This window comes from Heptranchias perlo, chromosome 30 (assembly GCF_035084215.1).
Source record: "Heptranchias perlo isolate sHepPer1 chromosome 30, sHepPer1.hap1, whole genome shotgun sequence".
In the NCBI taxonomy this organism is placed as follows: Eukaryota; Metazoa; Chordata; class Chondrichthyes; order Hexanchiformes; family Hexanchidae; genus Heptranchias; species Heptranchias perlo.
In genome coordinates, this window is record NC_090354.1 from 5586883 (window position 1) to 5600326 (window position 13444).

A 13444-nucleotide genomic window follows, 5' to 3' on the forward strand; every position below is an offset into this window, starting at 1 on the left:
CCTTCTTGATGCATATTTTCAGCAGGCGTCAATAGATAGCGATGAGTGACCTTGGCCAGAGCTACCTTCCCCACAACAACAACAATAACTTGCATTTATGTAGCACATTTTAACGTGGTAAAATGTCCCAAGATGCTTCGCAGGAGTGTTATCAAACAAAATTTGTCACCGAGCCACATAAGGAGATAGTAGGACAGGTGACCAAAAGCTTGATCAAAGAGGTAGGTTTTAAGAAGCGTCTTAAAGGAGGAGAGAGAGGTAGAGAGGCGGAGCGGTTTAGGGAGGGAATTCCAGAGCTTAGGGCCTAGGCCGCTGAAGGCACGGCCGCCATTGGTGGAGGATTTAATATCAGGGATGCACAAGAGGCCAGAATTGGAGGAGCGCTGAGATCTTGGAGGGTTGTAGGGCTGGGGGAGGTTAGAGATAGGGAGGGGCGAGGCCATGGAGGGTTTTGAAAACCATTTTAAAATCTAGGCATTGTTGGACTGGGAGCCACTCCTCCACTGAGATCAGTTTACACAGCAGAGGCCAGCCATCAAACCTGGGACCTGTGTGCTCAACACCTCACTGGATAAATTGCAGAGCCATTGGGAGATCTGTGTACTAATCTCTGGCTGTATGGGAACCTCTTTTCCCCCCTCCCCGCCCCCGCCCCTTTGCCCCCCAGGTCAGTGGTAGTTTTGCAGTCACTTGTGCCAGTTTTGTAGTCCCAGACAGTGAGGGAAGGAGGAGACTATTCTAGGACAGCCATTTCAATGATCATGCTACATGATAAGCTGTTGAGTGCATGACCTCTAAAGCTACTTGTTAACGACCGATAGCATGACTGGAGATGGTTCATATATTGTTTGGAACAACTTCCACTGATTACTTCGATTTTTATTTTTGTGTGAGGGCAACCCTTGATCAGTCGAAGGTGAGGGGAATGATTTTGAGGCTGGGGAACGAAACACTTTCAAGTATTCCCAGGTGAGGTGTACAGTCATGTAGAGTTAAGCTCCCCTTCAATGTGCTTCAGCACCAACCTCAGAACAGCATTCCCTACTGTGCCACTGAAAAAAAGAAAGAGCTTGTATTTACTTAGCATCTTTCATAACCTCAGGACGTCCCAAAGTGCGTTACAGCCATTAAAGTACCTTTTTGACGTGTAGTCGCTGCTGTAATGTAGGAAACGTGGCAGCCAAGTGCAACACCTTTTTTCATTTCCCCACATTCCTGTGGTGTCTCTACCTTAGATTACTGATTTGGTGCTTGGATTAAGGACAGTTTGGTGCTGTAGCTATTCCAGGACGATCGCTTTAATGATCATTCTGCATAAGAAGCTGTTGAGTGTGTGATGGTCAAAGCCACTTGTTCAGGACCGATAGCGTGACTGGAAATTAAATTGGTGGTGTGGTAACGGAAAGGAGTGTAAATTAACAGCAGTCATTTTTTTTTGTTTTTAGACCTGTTATCTCTGTGAAGAACAAGGTCGGGAGAGCAAAGCGGCCACGGGAGCCTGTATGACCTGTAACCGACACGGATGCCGGCAAGCCTTCCACGTCACTTGGTGAGAATTGTTTCAAAAACTCAATGGACCTTTTTCCACACCCCTCCAAGAAGTCCAATTTTCACTCCGCCTAGAAGGCGATGACTCAACCCGAGGTAGAATTCCAACAGAGGCACAGAACAAGGGCTAGAGATGAGAATCGTAGAATGGTTACCGCACAGGAGACCATTTGGCCCATCGAGCCTGTGCCAGCTCTTTGTAAGAGCCATCCAGTTAGTCCCATTCCCCTGCTCTTTCCCCTGCAAATTTTTTCCCTTCAAGTATTTATCCAATTCCCTTTTGAAAGCCACGATTGAATCTGCTTCCACCACCCTTTCAGGCAGCGCATTCCAGGTCATAACTACTTGTTGCATAAAAAAGTTTCTCCTCATGTCGCCTTTGGTTCTTTTGCCAATCACCTTAAACCTGTATCCTCTGGTTCTCGACCCCTTCCGCCAATGGGAACAGTTTCTCTTTAGTTATTTATACTTTATCTAAGCCCTTCATAATTTTGAACACCTCTATCAAATCTCTTCTCTGCGCTGAGGAGAACAACCCCAGCTTCTCTATATACATTTGTTAAAACTAGAGAAACATGCAGAGGCACACATTATTGGAATTGCAGGAGTCATTGTAGCTCAGTGGCACGGTGAGTTAGGCACTGACCTTTTACCTCTGGGACCTGGGACCCCGTTTTAATGCCCGCTTGTCTGGCACAAACCCGGTTTGTGGGGGTGGGGGGGTGGGTGCTGTTAAAATGGAGTGGGTGGACCTACCCACTGCGTGGCAGGATTCTGCCCCCACCCCCCCCCCCCATAAAATCGAATTCGAAGCCAGCACAAGACAAGTGGCACGGACGTTTTAAGAATGAAATGAATGAGTAGTTTCGACCTATTTCTGTGGCCATGGGGCCCACAGCACAAAACTATCCTTAATTCAGCATCAAATTAGTGCTCAGCACACACCACAGAGGCTAGTGTAGGAAATTAAAAAGTGTCACACTGGCACAGTTTTTTATGACTTAATGTAGTGGAGTCCCTTTAGGCTTTCTGATTGGTTCATGCTAACCATGTGCTATTGTCTCCGGCCTCCATTCAGCTTGGATTACTGCTCTTCTGAGTCTGGATTCCTCCTTCCTCCCGATCTCCCCCCCCCCCCCCTCAGCCATCACCACACCCCTTCCCTCTACCTCCTTGGATTTCACCTCATTACTAGAATTCTCTTCCATTACTTCCAAACCTACCTCTTTGACCTTGCCTGCAGTCACCTACCCGAATTGCTCTTTCAATTCGTGCTCAGGGACCGAATTCCCCCTCTTGTGATGTGCTTGGGACATTAAGGAAGGCAAGGGTTATCAAATGTAATCGCCCCTGTAAAGCACCTTGGGACATTTTACCACGTTAAAGGCGCTATATAAATGCAAGTTGTTTTTGTGGGCTTTGGAGGGGAAGTGCATTTTTGTTCAAGGTACTACGAGTTCTAAATAATTGATCTTTCATGAAATTTCTTCTTATCAATTTTAACGCTCAAGAAGGATGTCCCTCCGTTGCTCCAGGCCGTTCTACGGCATTCGTTTTGAGGAACGTCCCGCTGCAGACAGCGAGGGGTCACGACCTCACACTGGCCTGAGAGCCTCTGTGAAGCCAACTGACCCTGGGCTGTCTTGAGGTTTGATGTGCGTGAATGTTGAGTTCTGTTAGTGACGTGTGGTGTTTTTCTCAGCGCTCAGATGGCCGGCCTGCTGTGTGAAGAACAAGGCTCCGAAATTGATAACGTGAAGTACTGCGGTTACTGCAAGTACCATTTCAACAAAGTGGTAAGTCAGCCTAATAATTCAACACTTGCAAGTATTTGTTTTCCAGATTTCTCCTCTTCCTCTCCCCCTGCCCCCATCCTCTAAAGATTTGACTCCTTGCTGGTGTAGGTTCCACATTCACCCTCCATTCCCTTGAACAAGTGGCCATTACTTTCATCTTGTCTATGAGTGTTACCAAGCGATTTGAGCGCAGTGGCCATCTCAACCAAGCCCAATCCTAACCTCGGCCAACGTCTACACTTCCATCAATGGCCGCTGGACAGCAATCAGGAGTGGGGACTCTACCCAAATTTCCACTCCCTAATCCAGAGGATCAGGCAATTGTAGCATCTCTACTGTTGCCCTGGCTGAGATCTGGGATTCAACCTGGGATACTTTTGGCCTGTATGGCTCGGCTATTAACTGGATAAATTCGTAAACCATCGGGAGGGCACACACAGGGTTGTTTACATTGTTTAATTTTCCTCATACATTGCCTTATTCATTTGTGTGTCCTTTATTATTGCAGAAGCACTGTGTTTTTAGAGAAAGCCTTAGCACTTGCTTAATATCTACTTCAGTACACCCTTAAGAGTGTTAGATGTGCACTGGTACTTGGATTCACTGGTTTCAATGTGTGCTGTGATATGATAACAACTTGCATTTATATAGCGCCTTTAACGGAGTAAAATGTCCCAATGTGCTTCACAGGAATGTAATCAGACAGAAATTAACACCGAGCCAAAGGAGGAGACATTAGGCCAGGTGACCAAATGCATGGTCAAAGAGGTGGGTTTTAAGGAAGGTTTTGAAGGAGGTGGTGACGCGGAGAGGTTTAAGGAGGGAATTCCAGAGCTTGGGGCCGAGACGGCTGAAAGCACGGCTGCCAATCGTGGTGGGAAAGAAGTGGTGGATGGGCAAGAGGCCAGAGTTGGAGGAACGCAAAGTTCTGAACATTGTAGGGCTGGAGGAGGTTACAGAAATAGGGAGGGGCGAGGCCAGGGAGGGGTCATTTCTGAGGCATTGGCGCCAACACAGCACCTTCCAATGTCGGATTGACTACTTTAGCTAAGACATTGGAGGCAGGATAGCTCAATTAAAGCATCTGCCAGGCTACTCTATTGGCAAATTTATACTGAATTCACACCACTGAATGTGGATTCAGTTTGAGAATGGAGCTCTTCTGGTGACTCAATGTGCACTGCCAGGGATCTCTGGTTCGATTCTGAGTCTACAATGAGTCAACTGATCTCAGCTAGGGCCACAATTGGTTTCATGGAAAAGTTGGTGCATGTGTGGAAAGGATTGGCCATGAAGCTCCTTAGGATATAATGTGCTATTGACATTTGCATATGAAAAATAGCACATTGGCCTTGCTCATTCTTCCTGTGTAAGTCTAGAGAGTGTCAACAGTAAATTTAAACTCTAAGAGGCATCATAGTTGAATGTATTCTCACCTGTTCTCCCCCACATATGTGAACTTTCCAACTTCGATCACTGGATAGCCATAAAGAGAGAGAACTTTGGCTCTTTCCATAATCAAGAGGCCAATAATACTGCCATCCTAGCTGAGTTCAGCTAGCTTGGCACGGAGCAGGGGATCGATCCTGGGATCTTCCTGGGCTGTGCATTTGATGCCTGAGCTGAGCTGTGTGTATTTTGACCCTACCCAATGAGTTATTGGTGGGGGGGACGACTTGCTTGCTGCTGGACAGAATGATGAATGCATGACATGGCTTGAAGGGAGTGGTAAAAAGGAGTGGAAGAAAGTGACTTGAGAATATACATGGAGTAATTTCAAAGTATCTGCTGGAAGATGTGGCTCTCTTGAGATTAATGACTGCCATACCCCACCATCTGCAGTGAAACCTGTTTAGTCTCTTAAAGCTTGTATCTGAGTCAATTTATTATCTTTGAATTCCAAAATGCCAAATCATTTCCTATTCACTGCGTGCAGACTAACAGATGGCCGGGAGTGTTAAGAGGCCTATAGCACAGACACAGGGGATTCAACTTAACTGCAGCAACAAAGCTTTTCAGTGGCTTAACAACATATTAACCCCTAAGATTTTATTTTTAACAATACATAATTATTTTTTCCCCTTGCTTGTGTTTTCATTCTCCATCTCTTTCCCCTCCCCCCCCCCCCCCCCCCACCCCCTCCTCTCTGATGTTGGTGTTTCTTCAATTGGTGCTGGCAACCCTTTGATGCCCTGTACACCTGACCATTGTAACATAGAATTACATTGGCCCATTTCTGTGCTGTAAATTCATTCGGCCCAACTGGTCTATGCCGGTGATTATGCTCCACACGAGCCTCCTCCCACCCTACTTCATCTCACCCTTTCAGCATAATCCTTATATTCCTTTCTCCCTCATGTTCTTATCTAACTTCACCTTAAATGCATCTATGCTGTTTGCCTCAGCTACTCCATGTGGTTGCGAGTTCCACTCTCCTGAGTAAAGAGGTTTCTCTTGAATTTTTTATTGGATTTATTCATGACTTTCTTATATTTATGATGCCTAGTTTTGGACTCCCCCATAAGTGGAAACATCTTTCTATGTCTACCCTATCAAGCTCTTTCATAATCTTAAAGACCTCTATCAGGTCACCACTCAGCCTTCCCTTTTCCAGAGAAAAGATCCCCAGTCTGTTCAGTCTTTCCTGATAGTTATAACCTCTCAGTTCTGGTATCATCCTTGTAAATCTCCTTTGCACCTTCTCTGGTGTTTCTATATCCCTTTTTATGTTCATGTCTGAGCCTAGACAGTGAGTACTAACAGGCTATTCAGCTACAGTGAGCATCACAACCAAATCCTTTCCTAAATTCCAGGTGCATTTCCGCCAGAATGGTGATGAGCAGGAACCCTGGCTGATTTCTTTTTTTCCCTCTTTCTATGCCATAGAGGCCAATTGCAGCATCTACACTGCTTGGCTGTGATCAGCTAAATTCCGCATAGTTCCGGGACCTTCCTGGTCAGTGTGGTTGAGTTCTGTATTTAATAGTGCACTTACCAATTGAGCTATCAGGGCTATAATAACATAGTTACTTTCTTAATGGAAAAAGTCCTTGCCGTGCTGATTCTGTGTTCCTGCTTGTGTTCTGTAAGCATGTCTCGAGGCTAGAATGAGAACCATAGAGAGACAATTGACAGGCAGGATGTTCCACTTCTCGGCCTGGGGAGGGGCTGATAAAGAAAACCCAAGCCTTTATATTTTGATGCAGCACTGTTTTTTGTAGAAGGTAATATTTTGCAATGTTCCCTCGAAGGTAACTGGATAGTCACTAAAAGAAAAAACTTGCATTTATATAGTATCTTTCATGACTTCATAATGTCCCAAAGCCCGTTACAGCCAATGAAGTACTTTTGAATTGTAGTTACTGTTGTAATGTAGGAAACGCAGCAGCTAATTTGCGCACAGCAAGATCCCTGAAGCAGCAATGAGATAATGACCAGGTAATCTGTTTGAATAATGATGGTTGAAGGAGAGCTATTGGCCAGGACACCAAGGAGAGCTCCCCTGCTTTTCTTCGAAATAGTGCCATAGGATCTTTTACATCCACCTGAGAGGGCAGATGGGGCCTCGGTTTAACGTCTCATCCGAAAGGTGGCACCTCCGACAGTGCAGCACTCCCTCAGTACGGGCATCGGGAGTGTTGGCCCAGACTTTGTGCTCAACTGTCCTGGAGTGGGACTTGACCCCAGGACCTTCTGACTTAGAGGCAAGAGTGCAACCACTGAGCCACAGCTGACACACTTGCCTTGTCGTTTGCCGCAGCTGATACTGTTCATGCTGCTGTGGAAATGGTTATTTCTTGGCAAGCGACTGGAAATTCTCACATGCACAGTTGTTTTAAACTCTGTTTGTTCCTGGTGCCTCCCTCAATGGCTGGACTTATTGGTTTTCGCCTGTGATAGCCAAATTGCTTTGCTGCTTTTAATGAGGATGGTGGAACCATTCAGCACATCGGTCGCCGTTTTGGTGGATCATACTTCTTTGCTGGCCTCCGCTTCTGATGTCTGTGTTGATGCTGGAAGCTGAGGTACCCCTGGTGTCAGAGACCCGGCTGAAAACTATGTACTGCGGTGGTGTCCATTGCTTCTCAGGGCAGGAGTGATGCCACACCAGTGATGTACGACTGACCCTAGAACCACAGGTTCCCTATGTAAACGGAATACTAGTCACATACATTCTAATCTTTCAGTATCACTAAATGGATCCTCCTTGTAATCAGTGCCACTGAAAATAAGAGCTCGCCCCAATGGTCCAGTGGGTTTGGTCAGTGTATCTGGGCCATCCAGACTATGAGGATGACTGGTTTGAGGCCCAGTCTGTACTATGTTAGTTGACATCCAAGGTGGGGGTCGGGATGCTACAATTGGTCTTGGAGCCCACAACAAGGAAGGGGAAGAATCAGCCAGGGTTCCTGCACCTGATTGGTGACCTCTGTTGGCAAGTGCAGGTTTTGGCTGTCGAGTGCGCTGTCTGGGATCACGTAAGATAAATGACTAATTCGGTGAGGCATCAAAATACGACCAGTGTTTTTGTTAGCAGTGTCCCTAACTCCAACCTCTTCTCATTTTTACAATTGAGGCGACACTGTTGACCGCATACACTGGCCTCCATCTATTATTAGATCTGTCCTAACTTAGAGGTTAATACAAGATTAACACAAACCTTCCTCGGTTTGTCATAAAGGGACCTCAGCTTATCTTGAGAATGGGAAAACTAATCACTGAGGAACCAAACCTCAGCGTGAATTGGTGACGTAGGGAGAGCGAAAAAACATGAAACCTTCATTTAAGCAGTTTGCTGGATTGGAATTTTTTTTGTAGCCTATAAGGGACTAGATTTCTATTTAACTTTGAACTTTAAAAAAAAAATTCTGCAGAAGAAATTTCAGCATTCAGCTAACGCTGCTTATAACCAAGGCCTCAGTGATTAGTTTTCCCACTCTCAAGATGAGCTGAGGTCCCTTTATGGCAAACCGAGGAAGGTTTGTGTTAATCTTGTATTAACCTCTAAGTTAGGACAGATCTAATAATAGATGGAGGCCAGTGTATGCGGTCAACATTGTTGCCTCAGTTGTAAAAATGAGAAGAGGCTGGAGTTAGGGACACTGCTAACAAAAAGTACATTTGATAACTATTCAGTAACCCTGGTTGGAAAGTACACGTGGGTGAGGGAAGGATCAGGGTCAACTGGGATGCCCCCCAATGTCAAACAGCCTTCCAAAGCTCATTGCCTAGGCTTACACATAAAGAATGACCACTTGGGATAGGTACCAGAGGGCTGTTGTTGCCTGTGAAGTTGTACCCCAGCCAGGAATTACTCCTCAGGAGAGAACTTTGGGAAGGAAAAAAAAATAGATTAAATAGTTCAACATTAAGAGTCCCTATCTGAGGTGGTCATTTATGTGTCATCTCACTTTTGTTGTTTTATGTTAGCAGATCTCCTTATCAAAGCACAACACGCAATATGTAATTCTTCTGCTTATGTGAATGTATGTTTAATTGGCCTATCCCTTTAAGGCCATAAAGTCTAATTGCTGTAAATAGCCACCGCCTGTGCTCAATTAAAGGGCTATTTGCTGTTGCAGATTCTTTTTTTTTAAAAGTACTTTTAAGGTGCTACATGTTCACTGACAGATTTCGTTCCTGTTCAGTTATGATTTTCTGCTCTTTTCTGAATATGGTGTTTGAGCCAATCCAGAGCATGCCTGACATGCACTTTCAAGTAGGACACTTTGAGGTTTGGAGCTATTGAAAATTTGACAGAGACACAATAGATGCGCGACTTTCTATCTATTTATCAGTCTATCCATTACTATGGATCTTGCATGTAATGCACATCTGTCGTGTTTTGTTTGAGATGCAAAACAATCTTTGAAAGAAAGCCAGAGTCATTTTATAATGGGTTTTTCTGAAATTTAGAAGCAGCTGCCATTGTTGTCTGCCCCTCAGAGTTTACAAGGAGCTACACTTACCAGCATTTGCCTATTTAGGTCAGTTACCTATATGTGAGTGCCTTAAATGTGGCCTCAAAAGAGTCAGGTCAAGTTAGCAGCTAAACAACACATCCATGTTCCAGCCTCTAGCCTACCTGTGAGCAATGCCATGGGAGATCTGCTAGTATGTATAATATATGCTGAATATCATGATTCACTGTGAGTCACTTGTTTCTATGTGAATGCTCCTCACATAATTCGGCACATTCATCCTTCCAAAGTTAGGCATAAGCATGACAACATCCCGAGATATCTGGCAATATGAAAAGCAGAATGAATACAATATATTCTTCAAAAAAAATCTATCTATAGAGTGATGACTATAATTGGGTTTTAGTTATTCTGAACTGCTTTGAGCCTTGGTCTTGCATTTTTCTGACATCATCTCAAACCGCTCATAGATAATTCCCAGCTGAGCTTTATTCTCTGTATAGTGATGTCTGGATAGTCTTAAAGTTTCATTCCAGTAATGGTGATGTCGGCACCCGCCCATTGTGAAAACGTTCTTTATTTTGAGGGTGTTTTCATACAAGTAGCACGAACTGTTTTATCAAATGTGTTGATGGTGATTGTTGTGTTGTTGGCGACTGGGTTGTGTTGACTGTGATTGTTTTGCGTTGGTAATTTCAGTATTGATGGTGTCCATGGTTGTATTAATGTCCATGATTGTTTTGTTTTTGATTTGTGGTATTGATGATTTATAGATGGCGATTGTTGTATTAATGATGATCATCGTTGAAAGGATGGTGATTGATGTACATGGTTGTCATAATTAATGGTGATTTGTGTTGATGATACCCTTGGTTTTTGATTTTTCCCTCACCCTTTTGGAGACTAGTGGCTCTGTGGGTGCTCCTAGAATTTTTGTTTGCATTACAATGGTTTGGCTTGGTTGGTTTGGGGTTTTTCTTTGGTAGTCAGTGTTATGCTCCCAGTACTTTGGCAGATACAGAGCCCCTGAAGATGGAGTGATGTTGAATTATTGGCTCAAAAGTTTCTTTTTTATTTTTAAAAATAGAGTTAAAATGGTGGTACTCCGAAAGAGAGAGAATTGACTCTTCCCAGTTTCACTTAAAAGGGAGAATACGTCAACTACTCCCACGCCTATACATAATATTTAAAATCAAATTAGGAATGTTAATCCCTCTGGGATGAAGATCTTTGATTTAGTGACTCATTTCTCCTCTTGTGAAGAACAAGCTTTTTTGGGCTTCTACTCCCAGCTGATGCTGCTCCACCCATGTGGTCTACATGGAAGACAAGTTCTGGAATGACTACATATACCAATATTGACTTTGAGATTACAAGCTGGCCTGGGTAGTGATACAGAGACTCGCTCCCAAGCTGAGAAAAGCTAGTACTGGCAGAGAACCGACAACAGACCAGCTCCCAGGATAAGTTAAAGTATTAAATAGAGTGACAGTGGACCCAGACGGGTTGTTCCTGTAAGTCACAGCATCAGTGTATCACTGATGTGAGCAGAGACTGAAATGATGGGTCTCCACTGGAGAGGAAATAAGTTCTCCAAAACTCTGCTGCCCGTATCTTAACTCGCACCAAGTCCCATCACCCCAGTGATCACTGACCTACATCGGCTCTCTGTTCAGCAATGCCTCGATTTTAAAATTCTCATTCTTGTGTTCAAATCCTTCAGTGGCCTCGCCCCTCCCTAATCCTGTAACCTCCTACAACCCCTCGCAATCTCTGCGCTCCTCCAGTTCTGGCCGCTTGCGCATTACCGATTTTCATCGCTGCACCATTGGCGGCCGTGCCTTCAACTGCCCAAGCCCTAAGCTCTGGAATTTTTCTTTCTTTCTCTCTTTTTCTCTTTCTTTTTTTTTTCTCTCTTTTTCTCTCTCTTTTTCTCTGGCACTCCTTAAAATCTACCTCTTTGACCAAACTTTTCGTCACCTGTCCTAATATCCCCTTATGTGGCTCAGTGTCAAATTTTGTTTGACACTCCTGTGAAGCGCCTTGGGACATTTTTACTACCTTAAAGGCGCTAAGTAAGTGAAAGTTGTTGTTTGCTCCTCTCCGGCCATCAATCTGTAAGCTCTGTCCTAACAAAATATAACCCAGTTTCTTTTTGTAAAGATGACTGCAAGTTAAGGAGAGTACTTCTCTGAGTATTAATGTTTTTCTGTTTTATGCTTGTAAATCTATATGGCAGATTCTTGGGGCAGGGTTTGAGGAGGGGAGACGCTCTTTAATTTCTATAGGATCGAACTTGAGAGCAAGCTGAGACACTTGAGAATGAATCTGCTTTTATTAGCTGCATCTCAGTGGAGCAGTGTGATTGTTGCCTCTTCTGCCCTGTATATTGCTGCCAGGTGCCTTGAGAAATGGTCGTCTATTGCAAAAAAAAGAAAGATGCCACCGTGCGAGTGAACTTGCTTTGGCTCAGTTGGTAAATGGGCTGCTGAGTGCATAACTGATCCATACAGACCAGGAAGATCCCAAGTGTGATGAAGGATCTCTACTGCGTTGGGAGATCTCAAACGGTGGGGAGAGGGAGGAACGCAACAGTTGACATCCTAGGCTATGAAGGGGAACGTTCAGCTGAGATTCCCATTTTTGATCACTGTTCAGTGAGCTGTGCTGTAAAATTTGTGTTTGTGTGTGCACATGTGGAGGACAAACTTGGGCTTGGTTGTAATTACAGTTGAACATTACAGTTCCTTGCATTCACGCATGTGTGAGGAACTAGAGAGTGAGTGGTGCCCATGGAACTGTACCTCACGTTAATCAATGCTGCAGGAAGGGGGGTGGGGGAAGGAAAATAAAGTTCATATTTGTGTCGATTCTAACTTGAGAGGTATATTTGAAAACATCCATTGAATAAGTGTCTGGCATCTGCCCAGCTGCTCGCCCTCGTCATGAGATCGGAATTCAGACTTGCCGCAATCACTGCCGATCGATCAAGTGGGGGGGGGGGTGGGGGGGAAGAAAAGTGTTTCATTCCATACATAGCTTCCCACACACCTGTGTAAGGCTCCCTCCCTTTCAGCTGATGGCACAACCCTGCCAAGCTTGGTCTTGATACTTCACCAGGCCCACTTGGGGCTCGCATGATATGAAGCTCTGAAGCATAACTCAGCAGAACTAATGGCTCCAGCCAAAGGTAGAGCTTTAAACAGGAAAGCTAGAAGACTAAATATTAAAGGAAATCCACAATCCCATGGAGTGTGCACAAGAGTGTAAGAGTTCAATGGGGTGAAAAAATGCCTTGTGGTTTAGCCCTGTGGTTAAATCTGAAGTCAGTTGTTTTAATGCACCATCTGCCTGTTCTCTATATGAATGTACATGTTGCTACAGCATATTACTTTCAAAACCACTGCCTTAGGACTGATGCATTTTTCATGCAGATTATTTTGCTTTAGTTTACAGCTCAGAAATCCAGTACTGCCACATGACCAGTCCCACCCCTGCCTCAACCCATCTGCTGCTGAAACCCTCTTCCGTGCCTTTTGTTACCTCCCAGACTCGACTATTCCAGTGCTCTCCTGGCCAGCCTCCCGCCTTCCAGCCTCCGTAAATTTCAGCTCCTGCTGCCCTTATCCTACTCGCACCAAGTCCCGTTCACCCATCACCCCTGTGCTCGCTGACCGACATTGGCTGCCGGTCTGGCAACGCCTCAATTTTAAAATTCTCATCCTTGTGTTAAAATCCCTTCATGGCCTCGCCCTTCCCTAACTCTGAAACCTCCTACAACCCTCGGAGAGCTCTGCGCTTCTCCAATTCTGGCCTCTTGCGCATCCCCGATTTCCTTCGCTCCACCATTGGCGGCCATGCCTTCAGATGCCTGGGCCCTAAGCTCTGGAATTCCCTCCCTAAACCCCTCCAGCTCTCTCTTGCCTCCTTTTAAGTCGATCTTTTAAAACTTACCTCTTTGACCGAGTTTTTGGTCACCTGTCCTAATATCTCCTTATGTCAAATTTTGTTTGATAATCTCTCCTGTGAAGCGTCTTGGGACGTTTTGCTACATTAAAGGCGTTAATATAAATGCAAGTAGTTGTAAAGGGTACAGTCTTCGTACATCAAGTGAGTTGGGAAGAAGAGTGGAGAAATTAACATCTTTTTAAAAAAAAAGAGAATAGCACTTCGTCCCTG

At 44.7% G+C, this 13444-nt stretch overlaps 1 protein-coding gene across 1 annotated transcript in view; it reads left to right on the plus strand.

The window, feature by feature from the left end:
- The window catches only part of LOC137299846 (protein AF-10-like), a 123359-nt gene that overhangs the window by 17892 nt on the left and 92023 nt on the right, over positions 1 to 13444 (plus strand). The window contains 2 exon segments of the mRNA XM_067968778.1: positions 1446 to 1549; positions 3251 to 3344. Coding sequence (XP_067824879.1) covers positions 1446 to 1549; positions 3251 to 3344 — 198 coding nt within the window.